The sequence below is a fragment of the Indicator indicator genome, chromosome 31 (assembly GCF_027791375.1).
Source record: "Indicator indicator isolate 239-I01 chromosome 31, UM_Iind_1.1, whole genome shotgun sequence".
NCBI classification, from domain to species: Eukaryota; Metazoa; Chordata; class Aves; order Piciformes; family Indicatoridae; genus Indicator; species Indicator indicator.
The window spans coordinates 12,122,005-12,137,716 of NC_072040.1; the positions used below are offsets into that span (position 1 = coordinate 12,122,005).

A 15,712-nucleotide genomic window follows, 5' to 3' on the forward strand; every position below is an offset into this window, starting at 1 on the left:
CTTGTTGTTAATTTAACACATGTCAGGTAAAATACAGCAGCAGTGATTCTTGTTGTTAATTTAACACATGTAAGGTAAAATACAGCAGCAGTGATTCTTGTTGTTAATTTAACACATGTAAAGTAAAATACAGCAGCAGTGATTCTTGTTGGTAATTTAACACATGTCAGGTAAAATACAGCAGCAGTGATTCTTGTTGTTAATTTAACACATGTAAAGTAAAATACAGCAGCAGTGATTCTTGTTGGTAATTTAACACATATAAATGCATCATTAATCCTTACTATTTACTCTAATCTACAAATATGTGAGTAGTGGATGTGATAAATCATGATAAGCTTAGTTAATCTTTACATGTCAGGTCTTCAGGCTTCTCATAGTCTTTCTGGCCCAGTGGAAGAGATAGTGCTCACCGCTGCTCCCTTTCTCCTATTAACATGTGAATGGGGAGAAGGCTAAAGGAGGATTAGTGCAGGTGCAAATATTGCCCTGACAGTACATTGGGGTAAGACCAGAAATTGATGGGAGGTGAGCCTCTGCCTTGGGGCCAGGATGTGCTATTGCATCCCAATTTATCAGTTTAGCCTCTGTTTTAAAGGAACTGGGTTATGCCATCTGAACAGATGAGCCACACAGGCTCAGCTGAAAACATTGCAGACTTTTTGGTGTTATGAGAGAGGCTTCATGGTTTCAGCAGCAAAAGTGCTGGATGAGCTTTTGAGGTCCCTTCCAGCCCCTAACATTCTGTGATTCTATGATATATATTTACTTACAATACAGATCTTGTTTGAAATTATTGTCCATTAAAATCAAAGTCTTCATTCTTTGAGTGCCACAGAAAAAGCCAAGGGTACTATTTTACCAACCAGTGCTGGGTTTGGGCTGATTTTCAGTGATTGCTGTGATTTTTGCATGTGCTAACCCAGAGCTGTGTCTCCTCCAAGGTACCCCCGGCTGCACAGCATGGTGATTCGCTGCTACCTTCTCATTCAGCAGTACTCCCAAGCTCTGATGGCTCTCACCACCATGGCCTCACTGAGGGATCACAGCACACCTGAAACACTCAGCATTATGGACGACCTTATCACTTCTCCAGGAAAGGATAAGAATGGCTGTGGCCACATGCTTGTCATTAGGGTGCCATCTGTGCAGCTGGCCATGCTGGCCAAGGAGAGGTTGCAAGAAGTAAGAGACAAGTTAGGTCTGCAGTATCGTTTTGAGATCCTCCTTGGGAATCCTGCCTCAGAGCTGGCAGTCACCAAACACTTTGTGACACGGCTGAAGGTTAGTAGAACATCAGTGTTTGTTGGTGTGCCCTTGGTAGTCACCTGAACCTATGTCCTGTGTCCCTTTTCCCATGTCTGTAGGTAAAGGCTGCATGCTCTGTGTCTGTCTCATGGAGTTTTGCTGTACTTTGGATAAGGATAAATGCTTCAGGAACTTGGAAAGTACATCTCTTGTTAAAGCTGAGTAACAGCATGAGGCAAACGATTTAATCTCTGAATCCCAGAGAGCAGAGCTCAGACCTCCTTAGGAAAACTAATTCTTTCCACTGCCTTAATCTGTCTGTCTAGTGTATCTGTCTTGTGCTCTGTCCACCTGTCTTCTGCCCTTCTCATAACTGCTTTGTTAGAGACTTCTGAAATTGCTGCCCCCGACAGCCCCTTCTGCACAGCACACAGGCTCCAAGCTGAACTATTTGCAACTTGCCAAACCCATTCCCGAGTTAACCTTCCCACATTCAACAAAGGGCTGCCCTAGGCATCAGTCTGAAAGTAATTCTGGTTCTCTGTCCTGCTTCTTGCTCTAAGCCCCACAGAGGTACAATTTTCTGTTTCTACTGCAAGCTACACAGTTTATTCAGAACCACAGAGGAAAGGAGTGCATTTGGTGAGCCTTTCTGAAAGAGCTCACCTACACTCTGCTGTGGAAGGTAAAATGTTCCTTAAAGAAGCTACAATCTCTGCTTCTCAAACCTGGTCCTAGCAGGAGAGGGAAGAGAGGAACGCAGTAGCCACAAAGGAGAAAATGTGAGGTAGCAGCTCTGTGCTGCTGGAGTTTTGTCTGGACATTAACTCCAACCTGAAATCATTCTGGACTGGGAATCCTGTGAGGGCTTCTTTGCTTCTGTCTGCTGACCCCTTGCTGTAAAGGGCTGCAGCCCTCACACATTGTAGGAGCATCCTGTGAGGCCTGCAGTGCAGATCAGGATTGAGTGTGAAGCTGTTGCAGAGGAATCTGTGCAGCCATTAATCTGGAACAGAGGAATTTCATCAGGCAAAGAATGGAGAGTCTTGTAAATAATTATTCTTACTCCTCCCCCCCAACCTCAGATGCTTTTTAGGAGTAAACAGAGGTGTAGGAATCTGTGCTTATTTTTACCCTTGTAGATGACTAGAAAAATCAGCTGTGAAACATGCATGTGAAGGGAGTGAGAAGAATGCAGTTGTCCACAGATAAGCCTGCAGTGAGTTTTGAGATGATCATCTGTGAGTCTTGTGCTGGCTGGCCATGCCTGGAGCCTGGGACAGCAGGGGGGATCTGCAGTGCTGTGAGCCAGTGTTTGGGCAGCTGATTGCCATTAGAAAACTGAGCAGCTGTGATACCATTGAGTCTAGTTTATTGCAGACACTTTGGATTTAGTCTCCATGCTGCTTGGCTCTTCTCCTGAGGTGAGATGGAGCAATGAAGCTGGAGGACCAGAGCAAGTGGTGAACTAATTGTGGTCTGCTCCCACTATGAGCACCAGGGCCCTGTGCTGGGAGGAGGCAATATGAGGCTACTTTCTGGTGGGACTGAGGCTTGAAATGCTGGTCCCACCAATAACTGCTGTTGGTTGCAGGGAGGATGAGACCTCACCTCAGTAGCGTGTGTGGTGCTGCAGCAGGGCGGGGAGGGTTGGCAGCTGTGTCTGCAGAGCTGGTAGCTGGACTGTTCCCCTCTGGCCAGCCAGCCAAATCAGCCTTTCCATCAAGGGGCCAGGCTACAAGGAGGATAGGACAACCAGAAATCCAGAATGAGGCCTTGAGTAGCCAAGTCTAGTGGAGAGGTGTCCCTGCTCATGGTGGGGAGGTTGGAGTAGATGATCTCTAAGGTTCCCTCCAACCTGAGCCATTCTAGGATTCTAAGAAAATAAATTAAATAAGATTTTTGTGTTGCCCTGGCACAGCCTTTAACTGTAACAGAATCAAACCATTTGGGGGGCATTAAGAAGGGAGGAGCCCAGGCAGCTGTGGCTCTCTGCACCTCTTGATTAAGATGTCAAAAAAATACATCTCTGTGCAAGTTCACAGCTCAAAGCCTCAGGCACTCAGGCTTCGAGTCCTTAGGCTGTCAGAAGGAAAATCAGCTTTGTGTCTGTCTTCTTCTCTTTCATTTTCTGGCTGTGCACTTCCAGAGAACCTTCCAGCACAGGAGGCAGGAGAGCACCCAGCCAGCCTGACCCTGCCGAGCCAGCAGACAGCACTCTGCCACCCAGGCTGCTTGCCTGAGCCAGTGGGGGCTGCTGGGTAGCTGTGAATATGAGGATGCTGGAATCATCAGGGAAAAGACATCAGGGATGAGGAAAGAGAATAGAGGCAGAGATGGAAAGGGGAATGTTGCTCCAAATCTTGCTCTTCCTATGCTAAGGAACAACTAATCCTAGAGTTTTTGGTGGGGATTTTCCAAAGGTGGAATGGCACACTGAGTCACTGAGCCACCAGTGAGTCCTCCTGTTCCATCCCCTGCAGCTGCCTCAGGAGATCACCCACAAAACATGGCCTGTCTGGGGAGGAGGGAACAGGACAAAGGGCACAGGTTGGGCATGGAAGAACCAAGAGGGAATTCATGACAGGGTTCTTGCAAGGGAAGTTCCCCACACAGCTTGCATCAGTCTTGTTGCTCTGTCAAGAGAACTTTGTCTCATCTTGCACATCTGTGCTAAGAAGAGCAATAAATAGTATTTTCAATGGGCAGTTGGAGTGGTTGGGCTTCCTGTCACGACTCTGAGAAGCAGACTCTGTCTCAGCTAGGTACAAATCTTCTCCAGAACTGGTATTGTCCCTTAGTGATAAAAAAGAAGCAAACCTCTTTTCCAGCAGGGCCGTATGCTGTAGCTCACTGATGTTCTGAAACCATCAGGGCTTCATTTACTGCTCTGGAGAGATCTTAATGTCTGACCAGCATGGAAATGAGAAATGCCTGGGTTACAGGGGGAGAGCTTCTCTGCTGATGTCCTGCCTTGACTGGGCAGAGATTGAGGAGGCTATGTTGTCAGTTTTCCTGCTGGTACCCACAATGTATTGACAGGAGTGGCTGCATATGACCCTGCATGCCAGCAGTGTTTGTAGTGCTTGTGGCTTGTCCCAGTGAGCCTCTCAGCCCTCCAGCTGTGTTTCATTTCGAAAATTGCTGGTTCAGGTCTTGATCAAATGCTGCCTGTATCATCTGGAAGTCTGTGCAACAGGCTGAAGATCTAACAATGTTTTTAGGAGGCTACATCCAACACAGAGAGATCAGGAATGGGCTCAGCCAGGTTCAGTAAGGCTGGCTGAGCCAGGAGGGCTAAAGGCTGTACAGCCTGATGTCACCAGCCTGTAATGGCAGGGCCTTGGCAGACTGTCATTAACGAGTCCTTCCTTGTGAATTACCTCCAGGAAAAGGGAAAATGTCTTATTTTTCCTTTCAGATAATCTTTCATTCTATAGAATATCTAAGCAAATATTTGAGAATCATGGGATCATTTTCATACTCCACCTGAAGGTCTCACTTCAGCTTTACACATTCCTTCCAAAGAACTTTCATCTGTGCCAGCATGAAATGGAATGCATCACCTGCATTTTTCTCCGACAGACCACACTAACACCACACCAGGTGTATGTTTCCAGCTCTGAGTAACATATGCTGTGCATCCCTTTTCTGTGCATTTAATGCTTGACTAACACTTTGCTACCAACAAAAAATGCATATCTGTACCTAAGATCTTCTGAGATTCTAAGGTCTGCTGCCTGCTGGCTGTCGGGAAAGCTAACTCTGTGTACAAAGAACTGGAAGAGAGAAGGGGTGAAGGTTTAGAAGGTGTCATTTAATTGTGACTGGGGTTCTTTCTGTCCACAGGCCTGGAGGGGGAATGAGCAGGAGGACTGGATCCCTCGCACCTATCAGGATTTGGAAGGTCTGCCTTGCATTGTTATTCTGACTGGCAAGGACCCTCTAGGAGAAACCTTCCCCAGGTGCTGTTGTTCTTCTTGCTCTATGGTTATTCTCTAGCAAGTTCACATAAGTGTGAACATAAGGGTGGATAAGTGGTTTGATGCCATCTGGCCTTTTTTTTCAGAGAAGAAAAAAAAGGAGTCTATTTTAGACTTTATTTAGGAGCAGTTTAAGATTCTGGAATGTGTGGTTTGTGAGAAGTAAAGCTGCTGCCCCGTGTGAGTCAGTGAATGTCTGTGCAGAGCTCCAAGGAGCACAGCTTATGTGCTGAGCAGTGTTAAGTAATTCTCCATTTACGGGCTAAGGAAATTGTTCATTGGTATTTTAGAAGCAATGAAAGACAGGGAGTGTGGTTCAAAGCCAGAGAAAACCAAACATTTCTTTCTCCTTGGGTTGGGTTTTGCAGGTCACTGAAGTACTGTGACCTTCGGCTGATTGACTCCAGCTACTTAACTCGGACCGCGCTGGAGCAGGAGGTAGGCCTGGCCTGCTGCTACGTCTCCAAGGAGGCCATTCGAAGGCCTGTGGTAGCTCTTGACCTGAGTGAAAAGGAGCATGAGAAGGCTAATGGTAGTGAGAATGAGTCTGATGAGCTGCTGATAGACCTGGACCGACCCCAGAGTAACAGCAGCGCTGTCACTGGAACCTCAGGTCAGTTCTTCTGCTCTTGCTGTGAAGAACACATCTTGGTGCCTGTGTCACTGGAGTCTGAATGCAAACACTGGGATGTTTAGTCCAGTGCTGGCTTACCTGCATCATGCTGCAAGCTAGGCAAGGAAATGCTAGCAGCAGCTTCCTTCCACAGTGAGCAGTTTTGCTGTGTCCAGCTAAAGGGGGATGGTGGTGTAGTGGGAGGATGCTGTGCTGTAGCCAAGAGTCCCTTGGGAGTTTTATTTTTAAACTTCTATTTCACATTAGTTGCTGGTTTCATCTGTGGGACCCTGAAAAGATCTTAAAAATGAGAGTAGAAATAGATAGTATGAAATTCTAGGAGTATAAGAGTGTTCTGTAGCTGCAGGGGCAGCTGTGGGTGTGGATGGGGACTTGCCTCCTTGCCAAGGCTTGCCCTACTTCTTCAGGCATGAGTGGAGCATCACCTCCCACCAGGAACATTGCTGCCTTCCTGGGTCCTTCCCTTTGTTCCCTTATGAGTTCAAAGGGTTAAGAGAGCTGAACTGGACCTTTGCCATACACCAGATCATGCCCCAGCTGAGACTGACTTCTATGGAGGAGGGAACATAGCCCTGCTCATGTTAAGGTTGCATATGAAGGAGTGTCAGCTTGATCTGTACAGTGGTGTCCTATACTTGCATTTCAGAAGGTGTATCCATCCAATTCCAGATCCCAGGTGGGGAGTGGTAGTTTGGGACAGATACAGGTGTTTAGACTCTGAACCCTAGCAGAAGGCACAGATAAGTGTCAATAATTGCTGTCTAAATGGTGAAACCAAGCTGCTTGGTGAGCTCACCCTGAACACTCACTGAGCAGAAGTATTTGAAGATTGGAATTGTCCCATGGATGAAGTGAGTCCCTGATGTCTTTGCATTTCCTGATGCCAGCCAGTGTCTGCTCACTGCCTGCCCGTTGCTCCCCAGGTTCCCTGGCAGACAATGGTGTGAGTTCCTCGAGTGCTGTGGACAGGTCCCAGAAGCAAGCTCCAGCAGCTGACTTCCAGGCTGTGGCACACAGCTCTGTCAATGAGGGAGCTTTCCCCAGCTGCACAGCCAAGGAGAGCCTGAAGCAGGAGTGTGACTCGCTGGGGAACCAGATGGCCAGCAGCACCACTTCCAAAGTGTCCTCCCTGTCCTCTGCCTCGCAGCCGCTGCGCTGGGCTGCCCAGGACAGCAGGGCCCTGCGTGCCGCGCTCCCACGCATCGTCATCCTCTCCAAAGCTGCCTACTGCCTTCTGAGCTCCCAGAAAAGTGGGAGTTTGCCTTCTTCCTCTTCTCTCCTGCCTCATGCTGACGTTTCCTGGCTGAGCTCTCTGAGGCCTCTGCTTCACAAGGACATGACCAGCGAGGAGCAATCTCTGTACTACAGGCAGTGGACAGCAGCCCGACAGCACCATGCAGACTTCAGCAATCAGGGGGACGCCTCTGGCTCCAGGAGCTTTCACCCCAGGCGGCTGCTTTTGACAGGACCACCACAAGTAAGACAGCAGTTCCTTCCTCTTGCCTTAGGAGCAGGGTGAGATACAAGGGGTGAGGACTGGAGATCATAAAGGCACCCTGCAAGGCTGCACACAGTCACATTTTAGGGCTAAGTCCATGCTAGAAGTGGCAAGCAGAGGAAGGGTGATGCTGTATCTCTTGCTTTAGCCTAATGCAACACACGTGGATGGCAGTGGGCAGAAAATTGCCACAGGAGTATCAGCAAAGAAGCAGTGATGCAGACTGTGGGCCAGGCTGTGCTCACAGATCCATTGTGTGATAGTATTCAGCATAATCCAGTGCCTGAAGGGGGTTACGAGAAAGCTGGAGAGGGACTTTTGCCAAGGGCTGGAAGTGACAGGATGAGGGACAATGGCTTTGAGCTGGGAGAGGGGAGATTGAGACTGGAGATGAGGAAGAAATTCTTTGCAGTGAGGGTGGTGAGACACTGGCACAGGTTGCCCAGGGAGGCTGTGGCTGCCTCCTCCCTGGAGGTGTTCAAGGCCAGGCTGGATGAGACCTTGAGCACCTTGGGCTGGTGGGAGGTGTCCCTGCCCATGGCAGGGGGGTGGGAGCTGGATGAGCTTTGAGGTCCCTTCCAACCCAACCCATTCTGTGATACTGGGGAACATTATGTCATGTTTCCTGTCTTCAGGCAGAGCTAGAAAGGGGTAGGCCCTAAGGCCTCCTTTATATCAGTCTGAGCTGGGATCTGGACTCTGTTCCCTCTCTGGCTCAGGTGGGGAAGACTGGCTCCTACCTGCAGTTCCTGAGGATCCTCTTCCGCATGCTGATTCGCTTGCTGGAAGTCGACGTGTATGATGAGGAAGAGATTGATGCCCGTAAGTATTCAGCAGTCATTCCTGATGTCCCTCACAAAGAGCCTCTGCTATGGTGTTATTTAGCAGTGACAGACTGCTAGGCTCACAGAAAGTCTGTAAGTGAGACCTACCTGTCCTGCCTGTCCATCAGATTCAATACAGGAGAATCAAAATGCAAACTTTATATCAGGTTTGGCTGAGTGCTATCAAATGTGTTTTGGGTTGATCTGTGTGGATAGCATTAAAATGAACACAAAAGAGTAGATGGACAATATCTGCCCATCTTATCTCTCCTTGCTAGGCTTTAAGCAGTGGCTGCTTTTAGATAGACCATTGAAGAACATTCTTGGCCCAAACAGCACTGTAATTTGTGTTTAGTTACAAATCAACTCCCAATTCTCAGAAAAATATCTTCTGTCTGTACTTTACAGCTGTTATACTGAGGAAGGAGGTTGAGGGGAGCCTCTTTGGATTGGTGCTCATTTGTCAGATCTCACAGATCCATTAAGTGCTGTGTCAGGACTTTGCCTTGGGAAGGACAAATCCTCTTAAAAATTACTCCTCTTCAGGGTGTTCTTTACATAACTCTGTGGTTTGGCTCTGGAGATAACTCCATAGTGCATTAATCTCATAACCACTGGACTGATAGCCTGAAAATGCAGTTGGCAAACCTTTTGAAGGACTAAGCTGTATTTCTGCTCTGCTGCTAAATGAAAACCCATGTATTTTCCCTGGATTTGGAGCTTGGGAGCTGTTACTCTCTCATCATTTGACCTGAAGTACCCCAGAAATTCAGGATTAAATATTGAAATGTGAGAGAAGCTCTGCCTTGTGTCATCTGGCCTCTTGCATGGCAGGGATGTGCCTTACCTCTGCCAGAACACATGGAGCTCCAGCAGCTGAGCAAGCTAGCTTTGGCTGGGGGTTTTGGTTCTGTGGGGTTATTGCTTCCACTACTTGTACTGCAATGCTTCTCCAGACTGGTTATTGAAAATGCCATTTTATTCTCCAACCCACAGATGTTGCTGTCCCATTTATAAATTTTCTCTCTGGGACCAAGGGAAACAGTAATTTAAATTAAAATACCTTTTCTGTTCTTTGGTGTTTGTTTCTGTGATGTAGTCAGGCAGCAATCTTACCCTCTCTGAGTTCATCTGGGTAGCCAGGCTCTTCATACAGGATCCTCACAAATGACTGCTGCTTTATTCTCCTGGTTGGGTTGGTAGCTCTTGCCTGCACATCTGTGTTCAGCTTATCTGTTTGGTGACCAGGACTGAGAGTGATGCTCTGTGGGTGTTGGACCAGCTCATGCATTCCCATGCCCCATGGAAAGCCCCATCCATGGCTGGGGAAGCCTATGGCTGTGCTTTGATTTGATTTGTCTTTGCCTTTCTCCTGCTTCACTGTCATTGAGATGCAGCTTGTGCTCATTTCCCAGTCTGTTGCAGAAATGTTCATTGTACATAGAACTCTTTTTAGTTTGTTGTTTTGTTTTGTTCTGTTAAATATCACCCAGTTTCTGGTGTTAAATTTTTTGAGGGCATTGAATTCTTTCTGGATGATCTTCTGCTCCTTCTCCATATTGAGAAGGACTCCTGGCCAGCTGAAGACAATCTTTTCTGAGTTGGTGGCATTAGTGAAAACATTAAACAGTGTGTCCCTCTTCTGAGCCTTTCATTCCATTACTAACTTCCATCTGCCTTAGTGCTTGCAATGTCCAAGGGCATGAGATTGAGCAAGTCTAAGTGCAGGGTTCTACACTTTGGCCACAACAACCCCAGGCAGTGCTGCAGGCTGGGGACAGAGTGGCTGGAGAGCAGCCAGGCAGAGAGGGACCTGGGGGTGCTGGGTGACAGCAGCTGAACAGGAGCCAGCAGTGTGCCGAGGAGGCCAAGAAGGCCAATGGCATCCTGGCCTGGATCAGGAACAGTATGGCCAGCAGGAGCAGGGAAGTCATCCTGCCCTGTGCTCAGCTCTGGTCAGGCCACACCTTGAGTGCTGTGTCCAGTTCTGGGCTCCCCAGTTCAAGAGAGATGTTGAGATGCTGGAAGGTGTCCAGAGAAGGGCAGCAAGGCTGGGGAGGGGTCTGGAGCACAGCCCTGTGAGGAGAGGCTGAGGGAGCTGGGACTGTTCAGCCTGGAGAAGAGGAGGCTCAGGGCAGACCTCATTGCTCTCTACAACTACCTGAAGGGAGGTTGTGGCCAGGTGGGGGTTGGGCTCTTCAACCAGGCAACCAGGGACATAGGAGAGGACAGAGTCTCAAACTACTCCAGGGGAGGTTTGGGCTGATGTTAGGAAGAGATTCTTCCCAGAAAGAGAGATTGGCCATTGGGATGTGCTGCCCAGGGAGGTAGTGGAGTCACCGTCCCTGGAGGTGTTTAAAAAGAGTCTGGATGAGGCAGTTGCTGCCATGGTTTGGTTGATTGGATGGTGTTGGGTGGTAGGTTGGACTGGATGATCTCAGAGGTCTTTTCTAGCCTGGTTAATTCTGTGATTATGTAATTTTCTTCTGTTGCTATCTTCTATTTAATCAGCTCTTTCAATTCCAGACCCTTCACAGTCTCCATTTGCTTCAGCTCTCGTAACAACCTCTCTGGTAGTGTGGTATCAAATCCTTCATCCCAGAAGGAGTTTCCTTTTGTCAGAGACACAGATCTGCCATAGCTGTGTGATGAAAGTAACACAGGGTTGCTTTCTTTAACCCATGCTACATTTTATTATGTTTTTCATTTACTTCAACACCTATAGATATTTCCTTCACCCTCCCCAAGTTTTTAATGTTACAAAGGTCAAAGTAAAAGGCCCAGTGCTCTGCAGCTTGCTGTGTCTCCTCTTAAATGGTGATGCTGTGTGCACGTGTGTGCATTGGTGTAGAATCACAGAATGGTCTGGGTTGGAAGGCACCTCCAAAGCTCATCCAGTCTAACCCCCCCTGCAGTCAGCAGGGACATCCTCCACTAGATCAGGTTCCCCTGTCCAGCCTCACCCTGAATATCTCCAGGAATGGGGCCTCAACCACCTCCCTGAGCAACATGTTCCAGTGTTCCAGCAGCCTCCTGGTGCAGAACTTGTTCCTAATATCCAATCTAAATCTCCTCTTTACTTTGCAGCCATTGCCCCTTGTCCTGTCACTGCAGGCCTTTGCAAACAGTCTCTCTCCATCCTTCCTGCAGCCCCTTCCGGTACTGGCAGCTGCTCTAGGGTCTGCCTGGAGCCTTCTCTTCTCCAGGCTGAACATCCCCAGCTCCCTCAGTCCCTCATAGCAGAGGTGCTCCAACCCCCTGGTCACTTTTGTGGCCCTCAGTCAGCCTCCTCTCTCACATCCCTGCTCTTTCAGAAAACTGGCATGGAGAATATTCTTTCTTCCTGTTTTGAGTGTGTATCAAGCTTTTAGAGTTTTGATTCCATCTTAGCTTATAGGAAACCTTTTATGCCCTTAAAAAATGACACTGTCAAAGTAAAAATAAACCCAAAAGATTTAATGTATATAGCTGGGGTGAAATATCAAAGAAAGTTGTTCAGTTTTCATGCACCTTCCTGAGGTCTAGCCCAACTTGACATTTGGCAAAGCTTTATTTTATCTCACACTTTTTGGCAATTAAGACAAAACTTCATTCACTGATGAGGTTTTTCCATTCCTTATGGACTTTGTTTGTTCTTAGTGTCCTTTTTGATGTAGCCCCTCTGAAGCCCCTTCCTCCTGAAGCTTTTGTTTGCTTTGATATTCTCATTACTGTGATTCCAGGAAATCCAACTCTTCTTCGTGGACACATCCTCTTGCATCAGCCATGGTGGGGTGAGCAGCAGCTTGTCTGTAGTCTCAACCTTCACTTCATCTGAATTTGCTTTTTCTCACATCAGTAACCTCAGTTCCCTATCTGCTTTTGTGTTTCCTTCCAGCTCCTTGGAAACTGAGCTGCTCCTACTCAAGCTGCAGTCCCAGGTTGTTTTCCTTGGCCAGTGCTTGCTGTTGTTCCTGTTACTTACCCCTGATTTTCTACTGTAGGCTGATCTCTGCTGGAACAAAACAAAGAAGTTCCAGCTGACCCTTTCTGGCCACATCCCACTCTGCAACTCTTTTACTGCCTTTATCATGTGCCACCTGCTCCTAGTTCATAAATGTGTAGTGCCTCTTTCTCTTGGCTCTGCCTTTGGATACTTCGGGCTCAGGTTTACCCAGTGCTCCTGCCTGCACCACAGAGAGGCTCCAGACTGCACCTATCTCTTCTGCACAGACAGGACCATTCCTTTGAGCAGTTTATGCTTAAACCAGAGTGAATTATACCTCAGCAGCCTGATGAAGAGCAGCTCCTTCACCTGTATGCAGCTTCCAAGGAGTTGCCATTTCTTTGGAATGGCTTTGAGTGGAGTCTCATTTCGATTTGGGCACTGTTTCAGATGTTCAAAGAGGTCCCTGTATGTGTGCACCTGTGTGAGTTCCTATGCAATAGTAGTTCAGCAGACATCATGTGAACACCACTGGGTATCTGCTGCTGCTTACCTGGAGTGTGTTGTTGCAGGTCATGCAGAGAGCAGTGAGGTCACTCAGTCTAGCAATGACCACTGGCCAGACATTGAGATCTTCGGCAAAATGGCTTTTGACCTGAGTGTGCATGACCCCAAGTACAGAACTGTAAGTCCTGTGTACACAGAGCAGCTCTCAAGAGTGAAACAAGGTAAGCAAAAAGCAGAGCTCTTGAGGAATACTTTCCTACAAAGAATCAGGTTTCACTGGTTTGAACACAGGAGTTCACAAGAACACAAATCTCCCTGTGTTCTTTGCTGGCATCACAGGCTCTGGTTTTCAACACTCAGAATTTCTGTTACTTCTTTTCTTTTTGCACAGAAACAAGCAAAGAAGACAAATCAGAAGAACCTAAGAAAAGGGAGACTGTGTCCATGATGCTGACTAAGTATGCAGCTTACAACACCTTCCATCACTGTGAGCAGTGCCATCAGTACATGGACATTAACCCTGCTGCACAGGTTGGTGGCAGAGTCCAAGGGTAAAGGGCATCCTTCTTTATTCTGTGGTCTCTTCAGGCACACCACTCTGTGGTGCCAGGGTTCATGCTTTCACCTTCCCTGAGATGGAAGAGTTGAATTCTTCCATTCTTAGGGGAGACATTGAGCTGCAGACCCTGGAACTGTGTCTGCTGCCTTCTGCATGAGCAGTTGTGCTCTCCAGCTGCCTGTGACAAAGGGTGAACATTGTCACTGGTTGTCTCATCCAAAGCTTGCCCAGAGGGTTTGCAGTCTCTCAAGGGAGAGGACTGTAAAATCAAGAGATGCCTATCTTACCTAAATGCCAGCTGTCTACGCCTGTGATGGGAGACTGGAAGGCCTGCTTCTTCCTCCCCTTGCAGCTGTGCATGCTTCTCAGCAGTAGCTTAGTAGTTGCTGGACAAAAATGACCATTTTAATTGTTTAGTTAAACTTTTGGTCTTCAAAGTTATGCTTGCAGGAGAGTGGCAGGGAAAATTATTCCTGGTTAAGAGTTCAGACATTATTTCTTAGCCACCATCACTACTTTACTTGGAAGTTTCTTGTCTCAAATTGTTCTTTCCTTGCCTGTTAATCTCCTCCAGCAGCTTGCTGTTGAGCTCTCACAGTGCTGACACAGACCTGGCAGTGCCCAGTGCCAGGTGCCTCTGGCTGATACACCATGCTGCATTGTGCTGACACAGGAAAGTCCTCCCAAGGGACCTCTGTTGTTCCCTCCACTCACCTTTGTGCTTGTGGTCAAGCATAAGGAGTACTAATAAATATCAACCTCTACTATATGTGCAAGAGTGGGCTGTGTGTATCACAGAATCACAGCGTGGAGGGGCTTGGAAGGGACCTCCAGGGATCATTGAGTCCAACCCCCTTGCCACAGCAGGGTCACCCAGGGCAGGGCACACAGAACACATCCAGGTGGGCCTTGAAAGTCTCCATAGAAGGAGACTCCACCACCTCTCTGTCAGCCTGCTCCAGGGCTCTGCCACCCTCACAGTAAAGAAGTTCCTCCTCATGATTGGATGGAACCTCCTGTGGTCAAGTCTATGCTCATTCCCTCTTGTCCTGTCACTGGGCACCACTGAGGAGAGTCTGGCCTCATCCTCCTGACCCCCACCCCTTAGATATTTGTAAGCATTGATCAGATCCCCCTCAGCCTCCTCTTCTCCAGGCTAACCACCCCCAGCTCTCTCAGCCTCTCCTCCCATGAGAGCTGTTCCAGTGCCCTCAGCATTTCAGTGGCCCTGTGCTGGACTCTCTCTAATGGTTCTTTGTCCTTGAGCTGTGATGCCCAGAACTGAACTCAGAGAAACTGCACACCTAAAAGGAAGTCACTGGATAGCAAACGTTATGGGGAGAGATTCTTCAATGCCTTAACATAACCTAAACAAAGCCCCTTCCATCTCTCATCTTTCCTCAGGCTAATCATTTAATTTCAAAGGCTGGAGAAAGCCAGTTGCTAAGAGTAAATTACTTGACCCTGTAGTGAGACAGATGCTCCTGTGGGCTGACATCAGATATGTAGGCACTTTGCCTGTGCTCCCACAGCTTAGTGAACTGCTGTGCAAGCTGAGCTCACCCAGATTCTTCATGGCCTGGCTACTGCTGTGCTCTGCTGAGGTTACCAGGCTGCTGAGGAGAGCATTGCAGAGGAAAAACCCCAGAGTGCTGCAGCCCTGCTCTGCTGAGCTGTGTGAATGCCAGTGGTGGGCACACACTCCCTGCTCCACACCCCACTCCCGTGGGGAAAAGTTACTGGGACAGTTTGATTCCTAGTACATATAGCAGCAGCTCCATGGAGAAGGATCTGGGAATCCTGTTTAGCCTGGAGAAGAGGAGGCTCAGGGGTGACCTCATTGCTGTCTACAACTACCTGAGGGGAGGTTGCAGCCAGGTGGGGGTTGGGCTCTTCTCCCAGGCAAGCAGCAGCAGAACAAGAGGACACAGTCTCAAGCTGTGCCAGGGGAGGTGTAGGCTGGATGGTAGGAGGAAGTTCTTCACAGAGAGGGTGATTGCCCATTGGAATGGGCTGCCCAGGGAGGTGGTGGAGTCGCCATCGCTGGAGACGTTCAAGAGGAGACTGGATGAGACACTTAGTGCCATGGTCTAGTTGATTGCTTAGAGCTGGGTGATAGGTTGGACTGGATGATCTTGGAGGTCTCTTCCAACCTGGTTGATTCTATGATTCTATAATTGTATAGCAGCAGCTCTATGGAGAAGGATCTGGGAATCCTGCTGGACAGTAAGCTCTCCATGGGATAGCAATGTACCCTTGTGGCCAAGAAGCCAGTGGTTTCTTGGTGTGCATTAAGAACAGGTCAAGGGAGGCTGTGAGGATGATGAAGGGACTGGAACATGTGTGAAATGAGGAAAGCTGATAGAGCTGGGGCTGTTTAGTCTGGAGAAGTCTAAGAGGGGATCTGATCAATGTCTATAAATATCTGAGGGGTGCGGGGCAAGAGGGGGCCAACCTTCTTTCAGTGGTGTTCTGTGATAGGACAAGGGGCAATGGACACAGACTGAAACCCAGGAAGTTCCACCTCAGCATGA

The 15,712-nt window shown here is 48.2% G+C and overlaps 1 protein-coding gene across 1 annotated transcript in view; it reads left to right on the forward strand.

The window, feature by feature from the left end:
- GREB1L (GREB1 like retinoic acid receptor coactivator) overlaps positions 1–15,712 on the forward strand; it is a 75,609-nt gene that overhangs the window by 46,976 nt on the left and 12,921 nt on the right. The window contains exons 18-24 of the mRNA XM_054394709.1: positions 945–1,284; positions 5,098–5,213; positions 5,600–5,844; positions 6,789–7,342; positions 8,083–8,185; positions 12,685–12,840; positions 13,011–13,150. Coding sequence (XP_054250684.1) covers positions 945–1,284; positions 5,098–5,213; positions 5,600–5,844; positions 6,789–7,342; positions 8,083–8,185; positions 12,685–12,840; positions 13,011–13,150 — 1,654 coding nt within the window. The remainder of the gene's footprint in view (positions 1–944; positions 1,285–5,097; positions 5,214–5,599; positions 5,845–6,788; positions 7,343–8,082; positions 8,186–12,684; positions 12,841–13,010; positions 13,151–15,712) is intronic.